Below are 26,703 nucleotides of genomic sequence, written 5' to 3' on the forward strand. Positions count from 1 at the left end.
AGCTCCTGTGATCTGCTGCCTTTCAGAGCTATCTTCTATGTGCTGAGTCAGGTTCAGCACTTGCGATGTGCAGCTTTTGCCTTTCCTGAAACCAGCTTGCTGTGGGATCAGACATGGGTCTATTTTTTCCATAATTCTATGCAAAATAAGTCTCTCCAGAACTTTGTAGAGGTGGCACAACAGGAAGATTGGTCTATAGCTTTTTGGATCATTACGGTCTTTGCCTGGCTTCAAGATGGCGATGACTCTTGCTTTCCTCCAGATTTTGGGGATCTGACAGGATGCAGTGCAGTTGTTCATCAGCTCCAGTGGCCACCACCTTGCTTTTGGACCAAAGTTCTTGATTTGTTCCATCCGTAGATCATCCAGGCCAGATGCTTTGCCATTTTTACATTTATTGAGATAAATAAAATAAATAAATTCTCAGAGGTTGTGAGGTCTGTTGGAAATTAGGAAAATGCGGTTTCTGTGGGTGGGAGGAAGAAGTCTTACCTGTTGGAGATAGGTGTGAATGTAGCAATTGGCCACCTTGATTAGCATTTAATGGCCTAGCAGTTTTCAAGGTTTGGCTTCTTACTGCCTGGGGGAATCCTTTGTTGAGAGATGATTAGCTGTCCCCGATTGTTTCTTGTCTAGAGTTCCCCTGTTTTTTCAATGTTGTTCTTTATTTACTGCTATAATTTTAGAGTTTTTTTTTAATACTGGGAGCCAGATTTTGTTTGTTTTCATTATTTCTTCCTTTCTGTTGAAATTGTCCACATGGCTTCTTGTGGATTTCAATGGTTTTTCTGTGTAGCTTAACATGGTGGTTTTTGGAGTGGTCCAGCATTTCTGCGTTCTTAAATCATATGCTGTGTCCAGGCTGGTTCATCAGGTGCTCTGCTATGTCTGATTTCAGTGGCTTCTCTGTGTCGTCTGACATGGTAATTGTTGGAGTGGTCCAGCATTTCTGTCTTCTCAAATAATATCCTGTGTCCAGGTTGGTTCATCAGGTACTCTGCTATGGCTGACTTCTCTGGTTGAAGTAGTCTGCAGTGCCTTTCAGGTTCCTTGATTCGTGTCTGGGCAATGCTGCTGCGTTTGGTGTTCCCTCTGTAGACTTGTCCACAGTTGCATGGTATACTGTAGACTCCTGCAGAAGTGAGAGGATCCCTCTTGTCCTTTGCTGAACGTAGCAGTTGTTGGATTTTCTTGGTGGGTCTGTAGATTGTTTGTAGATGGTGTTTTCTCATCAGCTTCCCTATGCAGTCAGTTGTTCCCTTGATGTCTGGCAAGAACTCTTTTCCTCTGGGTAAATCTTTGTCTTTACTCTTGCGGTTTGTTCTCGATCTTGCAGCTCTTCTGATGCCTGTGGTGGAGTCCCCATTGTAAAGCCCAGTTTAGATGGTTCAGTTAATCTTGGAGGAGGTGTGGTTCACAGATTCTTTTTGCATGGTCTGCCAGGGCTTTAATGGTGCTTCTTTTTTGATTTGGGTGATACTTGAAGTTTTTATGTAGAGATCTTTCCATGTATGTAAACTGTGTGACCCAATTGTTGATTGGGTTTGTGGATGACTACTTGATGTCTGGCAAGAACACTTTTCCTCTGGGTGGATCTTTGTCTTGACTCTCGTGCATTGTTCTCGGTCTTGCAGCTCTTCTGATGCCTGTGGTGGAGTCTCCATTGGCCTGTAGAGCCCAGTTTAGGTGGTTCTGTTAGTCTTGGAGGAGGTGCAGTTTGTAGATTCTTTTTGCATGGTCTGCCAAGGCTTTAATGGTGCTTCTTTTTTTATTTGGGTGATGGTTGGAGTTTTTATGTAGATATCTATCTGTGTATGTAAACTGTGTGACCCAATTATTGATCTGGTTTGCAGAAGACTAGGACATCTAGAAATGGCAGTTTCCCTTCATTTTCTTTTTCCGGGGTGAATTGGATGTTTGGGTGGATGTTGTTAAAGTGGTCCAGGGACTTGTTTAGTTCTTCTTCTCTATGGCTCCAAATGGTGAAGGTGTCAACCACATATCTGAACCATCTAGTGGTTAAAGTTTGCCAAGCTCTGTCCCAGACATGAGCTTTTGGATCCTTAATGCTTTCCTTTCAGGAGACATTGGCATTATGCCTCCCACCTGCTTCGTCCTAGAACATTGGTCTTTTGGGAGAAGAGAAAATTGAAATGTAGCTCATCAGCAAAGAGCTCGGAGCAAGGGATTTTTCAGCAGTGGGTTACTCTGTCTGCTCTTTTGGCACCAGGAGCACCATTAAATCACCCTACAGAAATTGATGGGGAAGACTGTCTCCATTGATTTCTGTGGGAAGAATTAGAGAATCTGCAACCTCCAAATAGAAGGTGGAGAGCTAAAGCCCAGTCCCAACGTACTCTCTCAGCAGTTTCCCCCAATTAAGACTTTGAACGCGGAGCCTCTACCAATCAGTTTATTTAGGGACCAAGAAAACTGAAAGTGAATTTTGATTTGAAGGAAAATTGCTTGACTACTTCCTGAGGTTCGGTGGTATCAAGCAGAGTGTGATTTTGTGCATCTATATTTACTTTTTTGTTTTCAAGACTTAAGTAAGAAATTCCCTGAGGATCCAAAATTAGCTGGGAGGAAAACACCACAAAGAGAACGTGGCTGATCTATGCAATGTGTGGAAATTCTGTATTCTGCTTTGGGTAAATTTAAAAACAAGTAATGCATACTGAGCACTCTGTGGGGTATTTTGTCCTGTCACCTGTCTGTGTTACATTAACTTGGGTCATTGGTCCCTTTACCTACGTCCTTTTGGTGTTGTCTGACAGAGTCTGAACCACCGAGTCTGAACCACAGAGAAGTACTTTCCTGCCTTGGGCAACTTACCATATATACTCGAGTATAAACTGACCCAAATATAAGTTGAGGCACCTAATTTTGCCACAAAAAACTGGAAAAACCTATTGCCTCGAGTATAAGCTGAGGATGGGAAATGCAGCAGCTACTGGTACATTTCACAATAAAAATACATAGCAATAAAATTACAAATTGAGGCATCAGTAGGTTAAATGTTTTTGAATATTTACTGTATTTCAAAGACTTCAAAATTGAACTGCAAAGGCTCTGGCATAAACCAGTACAGGCGGTCCCAGTGGTCATTGGCACCCTGGATGCCGTGCCAAAAGATCTCAGCCGGCATTTGGAAACAATAAACATTGACAAAATCACGATCTGTCAACTGCAGAAGGGCACCTGACTTGGATCTGCACGCATCATTTGAAAATATACCACACAATCCTAAACTCTTGGGAAATGTTCGACTTGTGATTTTGTGATACGAAATCCAGCCTAGAGATCTCGTTGGCTGTGACATACTGTGCTTTTGTGTCAATAATAATAATAATAATAATAATAATAATAATATTGCAACCAGTGGCCTCCAGGCTCCACTGCCCTGCTTGTCCCCATTATAAGCTGAAGGAGGCTTTTTCAGCTCAAAAAGTGGTTGGAAAACATGGCTTATCTTTGAGTATATATGGTAATCAATGGGATTTTCTATAACCAAGTGGATGCCTACCAATGCACTGTAGCCCCTTTCCCAACTGTACAGCTATCCCCATGCAAATGAATCATTTTCCTTAATTCAATAAATTTTGGCATTTCCGGTCTTGTTCCAAGGATATGCTAAATGTAGCAAGAATTGGCTCTGTTATTTCCAGTCAGGATTTAAAACTAATCTCCATCCACCCCCATCTTGTAAATGAATAAAATGGTTCGGTGCAATATTGCAGATTGTTAGTATTTCCTCAATGCAGGCTGGTAATAAAGAGTGAATTAAGCAGGCTCCTGGCTCCATTAAGCACTACTTAATGTGATAGCCATTATCCAACATGATCAGCTTGGCTGGGTTAAACAAAGGAAACGGGAAGGTGTATTTCAAGGCAGACTCCCCTTTGAGTTTTCATGGCTTCCATCTACTGATGTCTTGAAAAACATTGCAAAGCCTCTATCTATCTATCTATCTATCTATCTATCTATCTATCTATCTATCTATCTATCATGTCAGGAGCAATTAGACATTTGTATTACATTTTTAACAAAACAAACAAACAAGCAGACAAAACACAAAAGTTTACAAGCTTGATAGTTGATTAAATGTCCTTTGACCAGTATCTGGCCACTTGGAATGCCTCTGGTGTTGCCGCAAGAAGGTCCTCCATTGTGCATGTAGCAGGGCTCAGGTTGCATTGCAGCAGGTGGTCAGTGGTTTCTTCTTCTCCACACTCGCATGTCGTGGACTCCACTTTTTGGCCCCATTTCTGAAGGTTGGCTCTGCATCTCATGGGGCTAGAGCGCAGTCTGTTGAGCACCTTCCAAGTCACCCAGTTTTCTGTGTGCCTAAGGGGGAATCTCTCGTTTGGTATCAGCCATTGGTTGAGGTTCTGGGTTTGAGCCTGGCACTTTTGGACTTTCGCTTGCTGGGGTTTTCCAGCGAGTGTCTCTGTAGATCTTAGAAAACTATTTTTTTATTTAAGTCATTGACGTGCTGGCTGATACCCAAACAAGGGATGAGCTGGAGATGTCACTGCCTTGGTCCTTTCACTATTGGCTGCTACTTCCCGGCAGATGTCAGGTGGTGCTAGACAGTGTAATTTCTCCAGTGGTGTAGGGCGCAGACACCCCGTGATTATGCAGCATGTCTCATTAAGAGCCACATCCACTGTTTTAGCGTGGAGAGATTTGTTCCACACTGGGCATGCATACTCAGCAGCAGAGTAGCACAGCGCAAGGGCAGATGTCTTCACTATGTCTGGTTGTGATCCCCAGGTTGTGCCAGTCAGCTTTCGTATGATACTGTTTCTAGCACCCACCTTTTGCTTGATATTCAGGCAGTGCTTCTTGTAGGTCAGAGCATGGTCTAGAGTGACTCCCAGGTATTTCGGTGCGCTGCAATGCTCCAGTGGGATTCCTTCCCACGTAATCCTCAGAGCTCGGGATGCTTGTCTGTTCTTAAGGAGGAAAGCACATGTCTGTGTTTTAGATGGATTAGGGATCAGCTGGTTTCCCCTGTAATAGGCAGTAAGGGCACCTAGAGCAGTGGTTCTCAAACTGGAGTCCCCAGATATTTTTGGCCTTCAACTCCCAGAAATCCTAACAGCTGGTAAACTGGCAAGGATTTCTAGGAGTTGTAGGCCAAAAACATCTGGGGACCCCAGGTTGAGAACCACTGACCTAGAGCTTCAGATAGATTCTGTTCAACCATCTCAAAGCTCTCTGCTTGGGTGGTGATGGCACAATCATCAGCATAGATGAAACTCTCTGTCCCTTCTGGCAGTGGCTGGTCACTTGTGTAAATGTTGAACATGGATGGGGCAAGCACGCTCCCCAGAGGCAGGCCGTTCTTCTGTTTCCGCCATCTGCTTCTCTGGCCCTGGAACTCAACAAAAAAGCTTCTGTTTTGTAGCAGGTTTCCTATGAGGCGGGTGAGGTGGCAGTCCTTTGTGATATTATACATTTTTCTCAGGAGGAGGCGGTGGTTTACAGTATCATAAGCCGCTGACAGGTCTATGAAGACAGCTCCTGTGATCTGCTGCCTTTCAAAGTCATCTTCTATGTGCTGAATCAGGTTCAACACTTGCGATGTGCAGCTTTTGCCTTTCCTGAAGCCTGCTTGCTGTGGAATCAGACAGGGGTCTATTTTTTCCATAATTCTGTGCAAAATAAGTCTCTCCAGAACTTTGCAAAGCCACTGAAAATAGATCTTATTTTTAATGCAGTGGAAAGCTAGGGCTAAGACAATGAATGACTTGGAGATGACTTTCAAACTATAATCCTTCCATCAGGCCTCCAGCCTTCATGAACATATTTCCTTTCTGTTTGTTGTACTTTGCTTTAGTTCAGTATTCTGCTGACTCTGATACAAGCCTGGTTGAAACAGAACAGAGGAAGGGCTCAGAGTAAGGGTCCTATCTACTCTAGCACTCTCTCATTGGAGAGTGGCCATCCAGATGGTTATGGGATGCTCCTAAACAGTTCTGTAGGTTGTTCTGGTGGGGAACATTTGGCCTTCTAGATGTTTTAGACGTCGACTGACACAGTTCCTTCCCATGGACACTGTTAAATGAGGCTGATGGGAAGTCTAGACCAAAACATCTGGAGGACCAAAATTTCCTCATACCTACTTGTGTGCTAATTAGGATCAACCTCAAAATAATAGTTTGAACTTGGATTTACAAACTGTGGTTACAAGAGTGGTTAGTTGTGGCAGCTGGTTTGATGATGCAATGCGATTAATGTAAACCGTGGAGGGGAGGGAGAGTCCTGGCAGATTAGCAAATTATGGCTCACAATTGCTCGGTTCTATTTGCACGCTGAATCACTCATCTTCGTTTGTGCCGAACCACTAGTCTTGTTTGACCAAAACCTTTGTTCTGGCCACTCCTTTATGTTTTGATTTCTGTTATGCTGTGTGGAAATTGCAGGTTGTTTTGCTCGTATCAAACCAGCCGGAGGTGGTGCAAATAAATTATGAATTTCACTGTTTACAGATCTTGTGCATGTTTATTATTATGCTGCACATTTCATGTGAAGGTTGGCTTTTGAGCAAAAATATCTGGAGTACTTTCAGTATTGTTGAGAGTGCAGAAAGCACCATCGCTACTAATTCACTGAACTTTTGGTTAGCCTTTGTGTGATGTGGGACATTACCCTCCGTAGGTGTTTGATCTGATTTACCACGGCAGCTATTCCGGTCCCAGAGATCCTGCTTCAAGGTATGTTCAACATACTCATGTTCTCGTCCAACAGCATTATATCGCAGTCACAACTACAGTGTTTCCTCGCTTATCATGGGTGTTACGTTCCAGGAATACCTGCAAAAAGTGAAAATCCGCAAAGTAGGGATGCTATATCTATATAAATAAAAATGTAATGTTCGTTTGTGGGATTAACAGAACTCAAAAACCACTGGGCAAATTGACACCAAATTTGGACACAAAACACCTAACAGTCCAGTGAGTGTCCATCGTCCCTAAACACACACACACAAAACCCCAGCGGAAGAGACTTAAAAACCCCAAAAATACACCATATATACATATACAAATACACTCATATACATATACACATGCACACATTCATACACACACACATGTATATATGCACAAACACACACAAATATACACATATGCACACATATACATACACACATATATACATATACACATGCACACACAAATATACACATATGCAGACATATACATGCACACATATACATATACACATGCACACACAAATATACACATATACACATATATACATATACACATGCACACACAAATACATATACACATACATACACACATATAAACACACATACACAAATATTTACACACATATACACACACACAAACACACACACATATATGCAAACACACACATATATACAGATATATACACACACATACGCACATATACACACACAAAACACATGTATACAGACTGGGCCACAGCAATGCGTGGCAGGGGACAGCTAGTCTATATAAATAAAAATGTAATGTTCGTTTGTGGGATTAACATCGCTCAAAAACCACTGGGTGAACAGACACCAAATTTGGACACAATACACTTTTCAGGCCAACGAGTGACCATCACTCATAAGGTACTTAAAAAGCCAAAAAAAATACAATACAACGCATGCGCATAACCACATAAATACACATATACACACACAAAACACACATAAAACCCCTTCCACACTCCATCGTTGCCAGGAGGCGGGATTAGAATGCCACCCTGGGCAATAGCAACCATTCATAAACTGGGACGTGACCTCATCTCCAAGCCTCATTGGTGGCCCAGTAGGGTAAACAAGCTGGGATTGACAACCGCTGGCAGGGCTGTGGGCCAATGGCAGGCGTACTATGCATGTGCAGAACGAGTACTGCAAAAACCCGCGAAACAGCGAGTCCACAAAAAGTGAACCGTGAAGTAGCGAGCGAACACTGTACTTAGATATAATGTTGTTGGATGATAACATGAGTATGTTGAACATCAACATGCCATCATTTTTTCATTAAAATAGCCAGTTAATACCGTCAAATAAGCATAAAGTTCCAACATGGTAAGGCACTCAAAAGTCACACTAATAATCAACTTAGTTGTGTCACCATCACATGTCTCAGAGCAAACGTAGCCTATTCAAAGTAGCAAGCAATTAAATGTTCCAATACAAGGTTTTATAATTCTTGATTACTGTGTAGAGAGAAGTGGCATCCAAACAGTTTTCTTTCATGTCACTGAAGTTGCCTCATTTGTTTTTAAACCAAATTAAAGCAGTGTTGAAATTGGGGAAATCAGGTGCTGCTTGTCGCTGTCTGCTCTGTCTGCATTCAAGCCCATTTGAATTTCTGGTATGTCTGGAACTTGGCGCAGCATCATCAATCATGCAGTCAGTCACACGCGCATGAGTTATGCATCTTTCATATATCCAACCTCAAACTTTCACACTTCTGTTATTCATCGCTTATCAGCTTTTGTGCGCAGAAGCATTACTTGTTCGGACCAGAATGCATTTTCAATTTATGTATATAAGCTATAGCGGTTCATCTGAAACATAATTTTTCTAGCCAGCCTGAACTTAGATGAGCTGAATGTATAAATAGTAAGCAACATTTCTCTATGTATTCCTTTCGCATGTCTTTATGTTACACCGAAAGGAAAGAGTACATAATGAATAGTCTAAAGGATTGTTTGGAAGCCGTTCTTCAGAAGCAAACAAGCAGAAATAAGTGTGGTATTGTTTTAAAACTTTTCCATTAGAGTTTGAGAAGTAATAGTGGAGCCCCCGGTGGCACTATGGGTCAAACCCTTGTGCCAGCAGGACTGCTGACCGAAAGGTCGGTGGTTTGAATCTGGGGAGTAGGGTGAGCTCCCATCTGTCAACTCCAGCTTCCCATGCAGGAACATGAGAGAAGCCTCCCACATGATGGTAAAACATCAAACATCCAGGCATCCCCTGGGCAATGTCCTTGCAGACGGCCATTCTCTCACACCAGAAGCAACTTGCAGTTTCTCAAGTCACTCCTGATACAAAAAATGTGGGTTCGTTCCTATATTACATTACTAGTCGCATTTTGTAAGTTACACGGATCCTGTTGAATTGCTCTGTTTTCATGATATTTCCTATGCTATTATACATTTCCATCCACCTTATTAAACCAATTATTCTTTAATCAGCTTGCATATTGGCCTTCCCCCCCCCTATTCAAAATTAGTCTTTTATTGCTTGATGGTTGTTTACTATTGTTATGCTGTTTTATGCTTTTTAAATTGTAATTTGTTATTGTATTGTTGAAGGCGTTCATGGCCGGAATCACTGGGTTGTTGTAGGTTTTTTCGGGCTATATGGCCATGTTCTAGAGGCATTCTCTCCTGACGTTTCGCCTGCATCTATGGCAAGCATCCTCAGAAGTAGTGAGATCTGTTGGAACTAGGAAGAAGGGTTTATATAACTGTGGAATGACCAGGGTGGGACAAAGAACTCTTGGCTGTTGGAGCTAGGTGTGAATGTTTCAACTGACCACTTGATTAGCATTTGATGGCCTGACAGTGCCTGGGGAAATCTTTTGTTGGAGGTGCTTAGATGTCCTTGTTCGTTTCCTCTCTGTTGTTTTGCTGTTGTAATTTTTGAGTTTTTTAATACTGGTAGCCAGATTTTGTTCATTTTCATGGTTTCCTCCTTTCTGCTGAAATTGTCCACATGCTTGTGGATTTCAATGGCTTCTCTGTGTAGTCTGACATGGTGGCTGTGAGAGTGGTCCAGCATTTCTGTGTTCTCAAATAATGTGCTGTGTTCAGGTTGGTTCATCAGGTGCTCTGCTATGGCTGAGTTCTCAACAAAAGATTGCCCCAGGCACTGCCAGGCCATCGAATGCTAATCAAGGTGGTTAGTTGAAACATTCACACCTAGCTCCAACAGAGAAGGGTTCTTTGTCCCACTCTGGTCATTCCACAGATATATAAACCCATTTCCCTACTTCCAACAGACCTCACTACCTCTGAGGATTCTTGCCATGGATGCAGGTGAAATGTCAGGAGAGAATGCCTCTAGAACATGGCCATATAGCCCGAAAAAACCTACAACGCAGTAATTTGTTATTGCTTGATTTCAATTGTATGCTTGCCTGGGCTTGCAATTAGAAGTTCTTCTTCTTCTAATGTGTATGTCTTCAAGTTGCCTGCCAAATTGTGGCAACTCTGGCCCCATCTACACTGCCATATAATGCATTATATGAGTCTTCACTGCCATATAATTCTCTTCGTCCCTTGCATTCTAAACTGCATTTAATGGCAGTGTAGATGGGGCTTCTATGACTTTTATAGGGTTTTCTTAAGCAAGGGATCTTCAGACGTAGTTTTGCCAGTTCCTTCCTCTGAAATAGAGCCCAAATGACCCAGTGTTTGTTTGTTTGTTTGTTTATATACTGACCCAGTATTTGTTTGTTTGTTTGTTTCTTTATATACCGCTGTTCTCAGCCTTCGGGCTGAGAACAGCGGTATATAAGCAAAGTAAATAAAGTAAATAAATAAATATTTACAGTATTTCTTTCCTGCCTTTCTCAAGCCCGAAGGTGACTCAAGTATTCTATGATAGCCTCCCATCCAAGTACTAACCAGATGCAGTCTGGTCTTGGAAGCTGACCGTGCTTTCACAATGAGACACAATTTGGGTATCTTTAGAGTATTTAGGCCCAATCAGGTCTAATACTAGCATACCTTTAAGCACTGAAACTACCCGTTTTGTAACCAAGATGCAAATTTGTTGTGGTGTTGTTTCTGTGAGTTGGTAAAATCTCCACTGGCCAACCTGAATCCACTTGGAGTTTCTTCTTACCTCTCCTTCCAGGAGACAATGTTAGAACTTGCTATCAGGTGCCAAGGGCATGTTCAGGGCACAAACTGACTTGTCCCCGGTGTGTTTTCACAGGGCATGAGGTGTGGTTGGGTGGGGTGCTACTGTTGGACTGAGTTGGCTGAACCCGGCATTAAACCCTAAATTAAACTCACGGAATGACCTTGGATCAGTCACTGTCTCCCAGGGAATCTACCACAGAGGAGGCCATGTGTGTTGACTGTGCTCTTCTGTGGACAGACAGGGTGTGAATGTGCTAAATATAAATTTGGTACCCAAATTTGACTCAAGAAGGAGAGTGTAAATATAGATACTTACTTAGGCAATCCCTTGTTGTCTGAGTATGATAATCCTCCAGGGTGGGTCTGTAGGTGACTATGCAGCCCTATTCTTGATCTACATCGTCTCCCGCAGTGAGGACATTGGTTTCCAAGTGGAAGGCGGTCCTGGTCGGGGTTGGCTTGATGCGCCTTCCTCTTGGCACATTCCTCTCTTTCGCCCTCCATTCGTGCCTCTTCAAATTCTGCAGCACTGCTGGTCACAGCTGACCTCCAGCTGGAGCACTCAAAGGCCAGGGCTTCCCAGTTCTTAGTGTCTATGCCAGAGTTTTTAAGGTTGGCTTTAAGCCCATCTTTAAATTTCTTTTCCTGTCCTCGAACATTCCGTTTTCCATTCTTGAGTTCGGAGTAGAGCAACTGCTTTGGGAGACGGTGGTCAGGAATCTGGACAACGTGGCCGGTCCAGTGGAGTTGATGGCGGAGGACCATCACTTCAATGCCAGTGGTCTTTGCTTCTTCCAGCACGCAGACATTTGTCCGCTTGTCTTCCCAAGAGATTTGCAGGATTTTCTGGAGGCAGCGCTGATGGAATCGTTCCAGGAGTTGCATGTGACGTCTGTAGACAGTCCACGTCTCGCAGGCATACAGCAGGGTTGGGAGGACAGTAGCTTTATAAACAAGCACCTTGGTCTCCCTACGAATGTCCCGGTCCTGAAACACTCTCTGCTTCATTCGGGAAAATGCTGCACTCGCAGAGCTCAGGCGGTGTTGTATTTCAGTGTTAATGTTGACTTTTGTGGAGAGGTGGCTGCCAAGGTAGCGTAAATTGTCCACATTTTCTAATATAGATAACAGGATCACTAACTAGAATGGGTTCCATTTGATCAATGGGAAGCCTAGGATATTAGTCCTAAGGGGCTTCTATGGCTTGCAGTTGATATACACCTGGATGCTGCATGTTGCAGGAAGAATGCTATACTCTCCAGCTGAGCACCATCCCAGTGTTGTAAACTCAAAATGGGTTCTGACGTGGGAAGTCTTTGTGGCTTAGTAGCTTGCTCAGAATTGTGAAAAATTGGATTGACAAGGCCCTCAGTTTCTCTCATAGATCACAAAGTTACTTGTTTATGTGCTGAGACTTTTATTGCTTTTTCTTTTTGCCAATCACTCCCCGTGTCCTTGTTTGTCCTTAAGTCTTTTGGATATGTTTAAAAAATTGTCCTAGTGGCTGAAATGTTATGCATTTCAGCAGAGTTATCAACAAGAGCCTTTGAGTCAAGAACATGGAAAGAGAGCTGACAGCTTCAGGAAGCCTTGTCCACAATTTTGGCCTAACGGTGCAGTTTTGTCGAAATGGAGTTTTACAGCAATGGATGTCGTGTGCAGATGTGCTTATTTAGAGACTTGTAGACTTTTGGAGAACTAGCTCTTGAAAAGCCAGTGCCTTGGATTTCTCAAAGACCATAAAAACAATACAAAATATGGAAATCTTCAAATTTGTGATTGAAAAGAAAGCAAGCAAAAGCACAATTTTTCTCTTGGTTGTTTTAGATATGGAATGAATAACTTTGAGATTCTGGAACAAAGAGGGATAAGATGCCTGGCATGTTTTGGGACCTATTGGGAGGCCCTTCCACATCACACCATTATAGCACTACAATTGTCTTGCAACTTGCATTCTTGCAATCTGTGGAATCCTGCGAGTTTATGGTTTGGTGAGGCATTGGAGCTCTCTGGCTGAGATGTATAAATATGCCTCCTTTCACTGCAAGTTCCAGGAGGCCCTAAGATGGAGACTTGACCGTTAAAATGGAGTCATAATGCTCTCACTGTGCTCATGCGAAAGAGCTCCGGTGCATGGGGAAAAGAACCGGCATGTTGGTTTTATTTATTGTGTCAGGAGCAACCAGACAGTTGTATTACATTTTTAACAAAACAAACAAACAGACAGACAGACAAAACACAAAGTTTGCCACCTTGGTAGTTGATGAAATACCCTTTGACCAGTATCTGGCCACTTGGGTTGCCTCTGGTGTTACCGCAAGAAGGTCCTCCATTGTGCATGTAGCAGGGCTCAGTTTGCATTGCAGCAGGTGGTCAGTGGTTTGCTCTTCTCAACACTCGCATGTTGTGGATTCCACTTTGTAGCCCCATTTCTTGAGGTTGGCTCTGCATCTCGTGGGTGCCAGAGCGCAGTCTGTTCAGCGCCTTCCAAGTCGCCCAGTTTTCTTTGTGCCCGGGGGGAGTCTCTCATTTGGTATCAGCCATTGATTGAGGTTCTGGGTTTGAGGCTGCCACTTTTGGACTCTCGCTTGCTGGGTTGTTCCAGTGAGTGTCTCTGTAGATCTTAGAAAACTATTTCTTGATTTAAGTCGTTGACGTGCTGGCTGATACCCAAACAAGGGATGAGCGGGAGATGTCACTGCCTTGGTCCTTTCGCTATAGGCTGCTACTTCCTGGCGGATGTCAGGTGATGCAATACCAGCTAGACAGTGTAATTTCTCCAGTGGTGTAGGGCGCAGACACCCCGTGATAGTGCGGCATGTCTCATTAAGAGCCACATCCACTGTTTTAGCGTGGTGAGATGTGTTCCACACTGGGCATGCATACTCAGTGTAGCATAGCGCAAGGGCATGTTGGTGAACCGACGGCAGTAAACAAGAGAAGCCGCATCTCATTTTGGTGGCTCACTAATATCCCACCAAGAAACTCATCTTTGGAACTATGATCCTCTGTATTGTTAGAGATCACTTCATTGCAATGTTGCGTTCAGAGGAACTTGGGCAACTTACAAATTTCATTGTGTATTATAGATGTTTTGGAGGGCGATTGTGGCCCAAAGGTCACTCATATAATTACAGAAAGCTTTGTGTTGTCTAAGGCTTTCATGACTAGACTCAATGGGTTGCTGTGAGTTTTCTGGTCTGTATTGCAAGAAGCATTTTCTCCTGATGTTTCACCCACATCTATGGAAGGTATCCTCAGAGGTTGTGAGGTCTGTTGGAAACTAGGCAAGTGAGGTTTATATATCTCTGGAATGCCCAGGGTGGAAGAAAGAACTCTTGTCTGTTTGAGACAAGTGTAAATGTTGCAAATGGATAGCTTGATTAGCATTTAATGTCCTATCAGCTCCAAAGCCTGGCTGATTGCTGCCCAGGGGAATCCTTTGTTGGAAGGTATTAGTTGGCTTTGACTGATTCTGTCTGGAATTCCCCTTCTTGCTCTTGATTTACTGTCCTGATTTTAGAGTATTTTAATACCAATAGCCAGATTTTGTTCCTTTTCACGGCATGCTCCCTTCTGTTGAAATTTTCCACATGCTTGTGTATTTCAGTGGCTTCTCTATGTAGTCCGACATGGTAGTTGACAGAGTGGTCCAGAAAGCTTTGGTCAAGTGATGACTAATACTCAGTTTATTAGAACAGTACAGAAGGATGCTTGCTTCAACAACTGGATTTTTAAGTAGGCCATCTACACAAACAAATCACTTGACTACTGTAGTAAAAGGGGGGAGGAAGCATTGTTTACATTTTTGTGACAGAACCCCTGCAGCTTTTAACAGGAAAAAGAGTTAAAATAAGGAGGCTTGGTTCAGTAACTATTATAGTTCTTATTGGGGAAGTTTTCAGAAGTGCAAGACAGTGGTCTTTTGGCAGCCTGACACTTTTCTTCCGTGTTGAATCTGCTGAAAAATTAAGAAAAGAGATTGAACATATATGTAGTCTGTAAGCTGGTAGGTATAAGAGGAGCTAGGTGTGGTTAGAAATGAAAAGATCAGAGCCCATTAGTCTTAAATTGTTAGCATATTACCTCATATTAAACACTATTGGAAACTATCTGAACAAAAGCAAGCCGTTAATCTGCCTTGTGTTTTGTAAGAAAAGGTGATTGTTCAAACAACACCTTAAAATACTACTGAAAGCCAAGCCAAATGTTTACATGTTTGCCCCAGTGAGTCATGTTGAATTTTTCAGCTGAAGTCTTCCTAATAACTAGTAACGTTGCAGAAAGGAAGCGAAATATAAATAAGAATTAACAAAGTGTCAAAGAGCTGATTCACAACTTTCAAAAATGAAATGTTGCTGCGAAAGTACAGATTTTGGATACAGTCTATTGGTAATACAGACAAAAGACCCCAGGTAATAACGATTTGGGAGAGAATGGGTTGCAAATTGAAATAAGCAAGAAAAAGAAAATGAAGAAAGACTGCCTTTTCTCGATGTCCAAGTCATCCATAAACCAGATCAACAATTGGGTCACACTGTGTACAGAAAACCCACAAACACAGATAGATATCTACACAAAAACTCCAACCATCACCCAAGTCAAAAAAGAAGCATTATTAAAGCCCTGGCAGACCATGCAAAAAGAATCTGCGAAGCCCACCTCCTTCAAGATGAACTGAACCACCTCAACTGGGCTCTACAAGCCAGTGGAGACTCCACCTCAGACATCAGAAGAGCTGCAAGACCGAGAACAAGCCACAAGCGTCAAGACTAAGATCCACCCAGAGGAAAAGTGTTCTTGCCAGACATCAAGGGAACCACTGACTGCATAGGGAAGCTGATGAGGAAACACAACATACAAACTATCTATAGACCCACCAAGAAAATCCAACAAATGTTACATTCAGCAAAGGACAAGAGGGATCCTCTCACTTACTTCTGCAGGAGTCTACCGTATAACATGGACAAGTCTACATAGGGACCACCAAACGCAGCATTGCCCAAAAACGAATCAAGGAACACGAAAGGCACTGCAGACTACTTCAACCAGAGAAGTCAGCCATAGCAGAGCACCTGATGAACCAACCTGGACACAGCATATTATGAGAACACAACCACCATGTCAGACTTCACAGAGAAGCCATTGAAATCCACAAGCATGTGGACAATTTCAACAGAAAGGAGAAAACCATGAAAATGAACAAAATCTGGCTTCCAGTATTAAAAAAAACTCAAAAATTACAACAGCAAAACAACAGAGAGGAAACAAACAAGGACAGCTAATCACCTCTCAACAAAAGATTGCCCCAGGCAATGCCAGGATTGTTCCCCAGCCTTTTACTGTATAAAAAAAACCCAAATAAAAAATATTGGGGGAAAAAAAGATTGCCCTAGGCACTGCCAGGCCAGCAAATTCTAATCAAGGTGGTCAGTTGAAACATTCACACATAGCTCCAACGGACAAGAATCCTTTGTCCCACCCTGGATATCATTCCACAGATCTATAAACCCATTTTCCTAGTTCCAACACACCTCACTACCTCTGAGGATGCTTGCCATAGATGCAGGCGAAACGTCAGGATAGAATGCCTCTAGAACATGGCCATTTAGCCCGAAAAAACCTACAACAACCCAGTGATTCCGGCCATGAAAGCCTTCGAGAATACATTGAAATAAGCAAACTTGTAATCTTTAGCATCCTCATGTCCTAAAACTTGGCAAACATAGAGTAGAAACATTCATAGGACTTCTCGTATGCCATCTTGTAATCCTCACAACAACCATGTTAGCTAGGCCAGTATTATCCTCATATTGCAAATGTGGATCAGCCTCAGGCAACCTTGGCAAGATTTGAATAGAGAAATCCTGAGCGGGTAATTTTTCCTCTGTTGCTAATTGAACCTCTGATTGAAAAATAATGATCCTTTTTACGGAGTGTAACATGCTTCACTTCTTAACATTTCCCACTGTATTCCTTTTAAGTATTGATATGTTAGTCCTCACCTGCAAATTAAGCTTATTTCCCTCATTTATTTTTTGTATCACAGCTGGCGCGTAAAAGCCACTGGCTTTCATTAGACAAGTAGTGATCTATGCAGAAATCAGAGTGGTCATTCCAAGCCCAAGTGGTTGCTCATTCTTCATTAGGGACTAACTTCGTATTGTCAGTTCTTATCATGTACCTATTGAAACAGTTAGGCCAGTGTTTCTCAACCTTCCTAATGCCACGACCCCTTAATACAGTTCCTCATGCTGTGCATAACATTATTTTTGTTGCTACTTCATAACTGTAATTTTGCTACAGTTATGAATCAACATGTAAAATATCTGATATGCAGGATGTACGAGGTTGAGTCAAAAAGTTTTGCCTCCTGTGTCATAAAAACATTATAAATTAACATATAACAGCAGAAGTTGCTACAGATCATACCTGAACTATCCTCTACACAAAAGTACTGTTCAACATAATCACCATCGATTTGTACACATTTGCGCCATCATTTAACCCACGCATAATGTACAGAAAGTTTCATCTATGCTGACGATCATGCCATCACCGCTCAAGCAAGGAGCTTCGAGATAGTTGAGCAGAAGCTCTCCGAAGCTCTAGGTGCTCTTACTGCCTATTACAGGGAAAACCAGCTGATTCCTAACCCATCTAAAACACAGACGTGTGCTTTCCATCTTAAGAACAGACAAGCATCTCGAGCTCTGAGGATTACCTGGGGCGGCTTACAGGGAGAGGTCAACCCCCCTGTTTAAGGAGCTCCATTGGCTGCCGTTCATTTTCCGATCCCAATTCAAGGTGCAGGTTTTGACCCACAACGCCCTGAACGGTTTGGGACCCGCCTACCTGTGTGACTACATTTCTGTGTATGAACCCACGCGATCTCTTCGTTCATCTGGGGAGTCCCTGCTCTCGCTCCCACCTCCCTTGCAGGCACAATTGGTGGGGACAATGGAGAGGGCCTTCTCCATGGTGGCCCCTTGACTCTAGAACTCACTCCCCAAGGATATCAGACAGGACCCCACATTGGCAGTCTTTAGGAAAAGTTTGGAATCGTGGCTGTTCCAATGTGCCTTCCCTGAATAAAGGAAACAATCTCCAGCAAATACTCCGAGAAGCACTTTAATTACCCGTTGGGTTGTTCTTACCTTGATTTAAAACCCTCCCAATAGATACACCCTCTTCTCATGTCCAGCATCTGTTTTAAAAGTTTTTAATTATTACATCTGGCCCAGTCATAGGTTTTTAAATTCTTGTGTGTTATTGCTTACTTGTGATTTATATTGATTGTACTGTTTATTTTGGTTATTGTTGTTTTATTATTGCTTGTTGTTTTGATATGCTTTTGGGCTTGGCCTCATGTACGCCGCTCCGAGTCCCTTGGGGAGATGGTAGCAGGGTATAAATAAAATAATAATAATAATAATAATAATAATAATAATTATTATTATTATTATTATTATTATTGCCTGGGAAGGAATCCCATTGGAGCCTTGCAGCACACGCAAATACCTGGGAGTTACCCTGGACCGTTCTCTGACCTACAAGAAGCACTGCTTGAATATCAAGCAAACAGTGGGCGCTAGAAACAATATCATATCACCCGGGCATAAAACCATTTTGGATCTGGAGTGGACAGATCATTGGCAACAGCTGAGTTCGATCCAGAGTTAGGTTTGTATGATTTGATATCGTCTCTCAAATATACCTGACCACCAAGGCAGCTTATCCATTTGTAGCGCTGTCGCTCATTGTTCTTCCTTTCTTGCTTTGTTTTGGCACATGCACAAATCTTATGATAATAGCTCACATACTGTTCTTAGTATATGCAGTTTGCTAGCTTTGCATGTGGCCAGGACGTGGTGTAAAACAGGATTTTATAACGTAAACATGGAAGTGGATTGCAGGAAATATTGAGCCTGTTATTAAACATTGCTGTTTCTCTGCAGTGAAGTTGAATGGCTTTTACAACTGACTTGCATTCATCTCAGTTCATTGTATGGTTGGTACGCTCGCATACGTCCTCCCAGCTCATAAGCGGTTGATGTTTTGTTGTTGCTGTCTTTGTGCAACTTGCTGTAGAATAAGAGAGCTGCATATCTGTGGGGGAAACGTAATGTTGTAGGAGACAGTGCGGATACTGCATTAATTATGCGTAGCCATCTTAGAGATGTTCTTGTCCCAAGATCTGTTTTGTTTGTTCCAGCACAGTCTGGCTTTTGAGCAAAAAATCTCACCCATTTTGATCTTTTTTATGCTGCGCAGCAATCAAGGCTCTCATTCCACGGCACCCATCTCCTTCCCCGAGAAATGAGGCTAGCTTTGTTCGGTTTGGTGCGGCAGGGAGCATTTGGGGTCAAGCTTGCTATCCAGAGCCCAGAGCTTGCAAAGGCTTAATGACTGTGTGACTGCGTTCAAACAGCCCTTTATGTCTCGTGCTGGTGCCTTTCTTCCCCTTCGAGTTTACACGCTTGCCTTTTGATTTTCTTTCTGGGCCCCGTCGGGTATGAAAATGGAGCCAGCGGAGGTGGTTGCTTAACTAACCACCTTTTTTCATAGAGGTGGAGTAATGGCATGTTGCAAATCCTCCTAATGATAAGGAACCACAGGGTGGCTGTAAGGAAATGGCAATGTATGGTGTGTCTTGAGAGAGAGAGAGATGCAACTAAGTGTGATGAACAAGGCCTTGAAGCTTCTGCAGGTGAAATGCCTTTGTTGCACTCTCAAATGTAAGGCTGAGGTGGGGATGGGGAAGCTCAATTGGAGACCTTTTAGAATCCTTGGCACTTACCGTTGGAAGAGACCCTAAGGGCCATCCAGTCCAACTCCCTTCTGATGTGCAGAATCACGGAATCCAAGCCCTCCCAACAGATGTGATCCAATACAACATGTGATCCAATACAACAGCCAGCAGAGTGTCTGCTGTGGATTCATCTTGTTGTGTTTCTAATAATAATAATAATAATAATAATAATGGATTTTGTATCACAGAATAACAAGTTGAACACTTCCCAGCATATATATCTTGTTTGCTGTGTCATAATGTGTTTTTGTGTCAGAATAATAATAATAATAATAATAATAATAATAATAATAAATTATTTCTAGAACACACCTCTCTCCCAACATGGACTCAGGGTGGTTTACAGCACAAAAACAGGCAAACATTCAATGCCTTACTAAGTAGCAAACAACATCAGGAATAATACAAAAATAATACACAATAATAATAATATATTATAATTATATATTTATATTACATGTAATATTACTAATAATATTACAGTATAATTGATATAGTGCAATATAGCAATATTTAAAACTGATATTGTACTATGTTAATAATATATTGTATGTATATATACCTTGTAAGCCGCTCTGAGTCTCCTTCGGGGTGAGAAGGGCGACATATAAATGTCGTAAATAAATAAATAAATAATAACAATAAACTTATAATGAAAGATTTAAATGTTGAGATGAGGTATAAACCAATTAGACAATAATCTAGGATGTGTGAGAAGAGCAAACCACTGACCACCTGCTGCAATGCCATCTCAGCCCTGCCACATGCACAATGGAGGACCTCCTTGCAGCAACACCAGAGACACTCCAAGGGGCCAGCTACTGGTCAAAGGACATTTAATCAACTACCAAGCTTGCAAATTTTGTGTTTTTTCTGTTTGTTTGTTTTGTTCTGTTAGAAATGTAATACAATTGTCTGGTGGAGCCCCCAGTGGCGCAGTGGGTTAAACCCCTGTGCTGGCAGGACTGAAGACCGACAGGTCGCAGGTTCGAATCCGGGGAGAGGCGGATGAGCTCCCTCTATCAGCTCCAGCTCCTCATGCGGGGACATGAGAGAGGTCTCCCACAAGGATGATAAAAACATCAAATCATCCAGGGGTCCCCTGGGCAACATCCTTGCAGATGGCCAATTCTTTCACACCAGGAGTAACTCCTGACACGACCAAAAATAATAATAATAATTGTCTGGTTGCCCCTGACACGATAAATAAATAACCATAAGAAGAACCCAGTGTGAGGTTAACTTGGGTGACACAGAGATATACTTTTTCACCCAATCCGCTTAACCTGAGTTCATCCACTTGCACCAGTCCCAGGCTGGGTTTGAATCCACGGCTTGAGGGGTTTAATGCACCTTCCTTCACAGTCCGGGCTGCCTCCGAGCGGACAGCGCAGGTAGCCTGTGTGTCTGCATAATCTTTCCCATATTGTCCGTTGACAAGTTTGTTTGGACTGGAGGCGCTGGGAAGATAAATGGCGGTGGCAGCTGCTCCTTTCCCTCTCCCCGGTGCACAGGCACAGTGGCTCTTTTGTTCCCAGCGTGGAATGATACGGCCCTCTGGGCTGGTCCATTAACCCACTTTCCCTCCCTGATGAGGTGAATAGCTTTCTGCGAAATGAGGTCCCTGTGCAGGCAGCCTCTGTGGCAATTAGAGCTTTTAAGCCACGCAATTGATGACCTGGACGCTGACTAAATCCTCTCCAGCCCAGATTCACCTATCATCAATCTACTCCCTTCACTGGGAGGCAGGCAAGCAGGCCTTCTGCTTTTATCTCCCCAAAGGCTGGCCTCTCGGAAAGTGGCAATTAAAACAATTGCTTAATTGAGACATTGGGCTCCCCCTCCATCCCCAACTCAGCGTGCATATTTACTGAAGCAGGCCTTCCTCCTCCGAAGGGCAACCACCTTTGCCCTCTGGTGCCTTCCCTCTTTTCATATTGTAAATTTCCTGGCCAGATTTCTTGCATTCCTCTTTAGGACAGCTACAAGCAGCACTGAAAATCACTATCAACTTTCTTAGATGTGAAATTGCTAAAAACTTCTTTAACCCTAAATGCAACCAGGCATGCCACAACTCACCTTTCCATCATATTTTACAACTACCGTATATTCCGGCATATAAGACGACTGGGTGTATAAGACGACCCCCAACTTTTCCAGTTAAAATATAGAGTTTGGGATATACTCGCCGTATAAGACCACCCCTCTTCCAATGCACACCAAATCAGATTTGAATTTAATATGGTAGTTTTAATTCAAATGCTTATGACATGAAGGTTCCTATGAGAGGGACATTGTACCTTACATTGTACATTACAGTTGCTCTTCCTGCCTTGAATTTCATTTACACTCTGGGTCGTTTACATCATGCTGGCAAGTATGAAAGCAGGCTTTAAATGGTTCAGATTACATTTATGTTGGCATAGAAGCTTGCATGCAAATAGAAGTCAAGCTTTGTATTATGAGTACTGAGGTGATGGCAAAGCATTTGTAGAATTTTTATCTATATGTAGTTTTATAAGTCAGGATCTCCAATCAGAAGAGAGAGGCAGATTGGACCCTAATCCTTCAGAAATGTAGCATTTGGCATGGCACATGTTTACTAGGTCACATCTTGAGATGTCTTCTTCCTTAAAGCACGGTGACAGCTTGAATTGTTTTGGAGTTTCTCAAGAACACAGCCAGGTGATGTTTAATTGTTAGAAGGGGAAAAGAGATCAGAAAAGAGGAAGGAGGGCCCTGGGTCAATAAGAGCTTTCAAGTTTGACTTCTGTCAAAAATGAAATGCAAAGATATAGGATGAGGGACGCGTGGCTCAAGACCAGTACATGTGAAAAAGATCTTGGGGTCCTTGTGGACAACAAATTAAACATGAGCCAACAATGTAATGTGGCGGCAAAAAAAGCCAATGGGGTTTTGGCCTGCATCAATAGGCGTCTAGTGCCTAGATCCAGGGAAGTCATGCCACCCATGCTCTATTCTGCCTTGGTTAGACCACACCTGGAATACTGTGTCCAATTCTGGGCACCACAATTGAAGGGAGATGTTGACTAAGCTGGAATGTGTCCAGAGGAGAGCAACTAAAATAGTCAAGGGTCAGGAGAAAAAGCCCTATGAGGAAGGGCTGAAAGAGCCAGGCATGTTTAGCCTGCAGAAGAGAAGGCTGAGAGGAGGCATGATGAGGGCTATGTATAAATATGTGAAGGGAAGTCACAGGGAGGAGGGAGTGAACTTGTTTTCTGCTTCCCTGGAGACTAGAACGCAATGGAGCAGTGGCGTCAAACTACAAGAAAGGAGATTCCATCTGAACATGAGGAAGAACTTCCTGACTGTGAGAGCTGTTCAGCAGTGGAACTCTCTGCCCTAGAGTGTGATGGAGGCTCTTTCTTTGGAGGCTTTGAAACAGGCTGGATGACCATCTGTCGGGGGTGCTTTGAATGCAATTTTCCTGCTTCTTGGCAAGGGGTTGGACTGAATGGCCCATGAGGTCTCTTCCAACTCTATGATTCTATGATTCTGCTTCATAACTGTAATTTTGCTTCTGTTATGAATCGTCATGTAAATATCTAATATTTAGAATGTGTTTTCATTCACTGGGTGAAATGTGGCACAAATACCCGATACACCCAAATTTGAATACTGGTGGGGTTGGGGAGGGGATTGATTTTGTCATTTGGGAGTTGTAGTTGCTGGGATTTATAGTTAGCCTACAATCAAAGAGCATTCTGAACTCCACCAACAATAGTATTGAACCAAACTTGGCACACAGAACTCCCATGACCAACAGAAAATACTGGACGGGTTTGTTGGGCATTGACCTTGAGTTTGGGAGTTGTAGTTCACCTACCTACAGAGAGCACTGTGGACTCAAACAATGATGGATCTGCACAAATACTCAATACGCCCAAATGTGGATACTGGTGGAGTTTGGGGAAAATAGATCTTGACATTTGGGAGTTGTGGTTGCTGGGATTTATAGTTCGCCTACAATCAAAGAACATTCTGAACCCCATCAACAATAGAATTGGGCAAAAGTTCCCACACAGATATATAAACCTCTCTAGTTTCCAGCAGACCTCACAACCTCTGAGGATGCTTGCCATAGATGTGGGTGAAACGTCAGGGGAGAATGCTTCTGGAACATGGCCATACAGCCCAGAAAACTCACAGCAGCCCAGTCATTCCGGTCATGAAAGCCTTCAATAACAATGCTTGTAATTCCTTGTTTTGCAAGGGCAAAATCAATGTATACTAGTTCCTCTTTTTCAGCTAAGATGAGCTTCCAGAGCAGCTTGTAGCAATTAAAACCCTCGCAGTATTAGATGTTAAGGCTACGTGGATGCTTAGAGAGGGGTAGAATAATATTTTCTTTTTAAAATCTGTTCCTGTGACCTTCTAGAATTCTGCCTTTATTTCTTTTTTAGCACCTTCTCTGATCTCTCTTGATATAGTGAAACATTTAAGACTAATATAAATTTAGTAGGAAATGTTTAACCAAAGTTCCCTAATGTTGATAATATAACTAATCTTTTATGATAATTTCCCTCCCAGAAACTTCGATTCTCTTTTTCTACTTCTTGGTGGTGCTAAGTCCTTCAGATTTGTGATTTCTTTTTCTCTTGCCAGGGTTGGGCACAGAAGGTATCTACCGGGTGAGCGGAAACAAGTCTGAGATGGAGAGTTTACAACGGCAGTTTGATCAAGGTATTTTGGGAAAAAATTGCATTCGTAACCTTTTTGAAAAGGAAAAGTGATGTCATTTCCTTTTGGTAAATTTGAATCTCCATGAACATGTGGAGACCACCTTTTGAAAACCACTAGTCAAGGAAAGGCATGACCTTGTTAGAAGTCAACCCTTTGAAAAAGTGATGTTCACAAGCATTCATGTAATGGCACACAGGTAACTCAAATGTTAAACTGATAAACCATGTCTTTGAACTGCCAGGGACAAAGACATACCATTACACAAAAGACATATATTTGGCTAGTAGAGTTTTTAAAATACTTCTTTGAGGTTGAAGTTGAAATTGCAGTTGCCCAAAAACATATACTGTATATACTTGAGTATACGTCTAGTTTTTCAGCCCTTTTTAAGGCTGAAAACGTCCCCCTCAGCTTATACTCAAGTCAAGGTTATTTATTATTTTACTCTGTTATTATTTATTATTATTTTCATTTCATTTATTATTTTATTCTATTTATTATTATTGTTATTGCATTTATCTTTTTATTCTATTATTATACATTTATTATTTTACTGTATAATTGTTGTTATTGCTACATTCATCATTTTACTCTTTTTATTGTTATTGTTATTATTACATTTGTTATGTTGCTCTCTTTATTATTATTGGAAGGATACGTAAGCACATTTACATTGAAGAAGGTAAATATAAGCCGAGGCACCTAATTTTATCACAAAAAACTAAGAAAACGGATTGACTCGAGTATAAGCCGAGGGTGGGAAATGCAGCAGCTATTGGTAAACTGCAAAATAAAAATAGATACCAATTAAATTACATTAATTGATGATTCAGTAGGTTATATATTTTTGAATATTTTCAAAAATGGTAATTTAAGATAAGACTGTCCAACTCTGATTAAATTATTATTTACGTATCCTTCCAATAATAATAGAGTAACATAATAAATGTAATAACAACAACAATAATAAAGAGTAAAATAATGAATGTAGCAATAACAACCATTATATAGTAAAATAATAAATGTATAATAATAGAGTAAAATTATAAATGTAATAATAAATAGAATAAAATAATAAATAAAATAATAATAATAACAACAACAATAATAATAATAATAATAATAATAATAATAATAATAACAGAGTAAAATAATAAATAACCTTGACTTGAGTATAAGCTAAGGGGGACTTTTTCAGCCTAAAATTAGGCTTATACTCGAGTATATACAGTGTGTGTGTGTGTGTGTGTGTGTAGAGAGAGAGAGAGAGAGAGCTCTCAGTGAGTGACAAAATGCTTGTAACTAGGAAACCTGAAAATTCAGTAGGGCAAAGGTATGCTGTTTGCCTTGGTAGCGTTGATAGACAAGGTGTAATCATTGTGAAATGTTCATGTAGATCACAATCTGGACCTTGTGGAGAAGGACTTCACTGTGAATGCTGTAGCTGGAGCCATGAAGAGCTTCTTCTCAGAATTGCCTGAACCCCTGGTACCTTACAACATGCAGGCTGAGCTGGTGGAGGCCCACAGTGAGTATGCCTCATTGGGCTTTTTTTATATATTAATAAAGGTATGTTCAGACCTCTCAATCTTTCTTCATCCTGGCTTGAAAGCACTCTGACTTGGGGAGGTAATCACAAAAACTCCTATATTTTTCAAACAGATGGTGCTTTCTGCAACCATCAGGATCGTCCCCATGTAAGCCACCCCGAGTCCCTTCGGGGATGGAGGCAGGGTACAAAAACAAAGTTGTTGTTGTTGTTATATTTGTTCATGTTCTGTTGCAGATACATATGTGGATAATAGCACAGAGTGGGCATGACAACTCTAGCTCTGCCATGGCCTGGAACACATACCCCTCTACAAGGCTTCCTGCATTTGTGTTTTTCTCTCAGAGTTCAGAGCTGCATAGATGATCTGAGAAAAATCGTTCTTGTGTTTAAAAAGAGAGGATCCTAATTTCCTTGCCTGCTCTTCAGCCTTTGTGTGGATCAAGACTGCTATAAAGGGTTGCTCATGAGCTTTACCCCTTCATCTCGGCAGCTCACAACTTCTGATTGGCTTCTGATTCTAATTATATCAGGTTAAGGTCCTCCAAGCCCTTAAATATTGAATGGTAGAATCATAGAATCAAAGAGTTGGAAGAGACCTCATGGGCCATCCAGTCCAACCCCCTGCCAAGAATATTGCATTCAAATCACCCCTGACAGATGGCCATCCAGCCTCTGTTTAAAAGCCTCCAAAGAAGGAGCCTCCACCACACTCTGGGGCAGAGAGTTCCACTGCTGAACGGCTCTCACAGTCAGGAAGTTCTTCCTCATGTTC

General features: G+C 42.0%; 1 protein-coding gene across 1 annotated transcript in view; it reads left to right on the forward strand.

Annotated features, from left to right (window-relative positions):
• The window catches only part of LOC137094971 (rho GTPase-activating protein 35-like), a 118,111-nt gene that overhangs the window by 81,067 nt on the left and 10,341 nt on the right, over nucleotides 1–26,703 (forward strand). The window contains exons 4-5 of the mRNA XM_067461046.1: nucleotides 24,302–24,379; nucleotides 25,776–25,907. Coding sequence (XP_067317147.1) covers nucleotides 24,302–24,379; nucleotides 25,776–25,907 — 210 coding nt within the window. The remainder of the gene's footprint in view (nucleotides 1–24,301; nucleotides 24,380–25,775; nucleotides 25,908–26,703) is intronic.

The sequence above is a fragment of the Anolis sagrei genome, chromosome X, assembly GCF_037176765.1.
Source record: "Anolis sagrei isolate rAnoSag1 chromosome X, rAnoSag1.mat, whole genome shotgun sequence".
NCBI lineage: Eukaryota > Metazoa > Chordata > Lepidosauria > Squamata > Dactyloidae > Anolis > Anolis sagrei.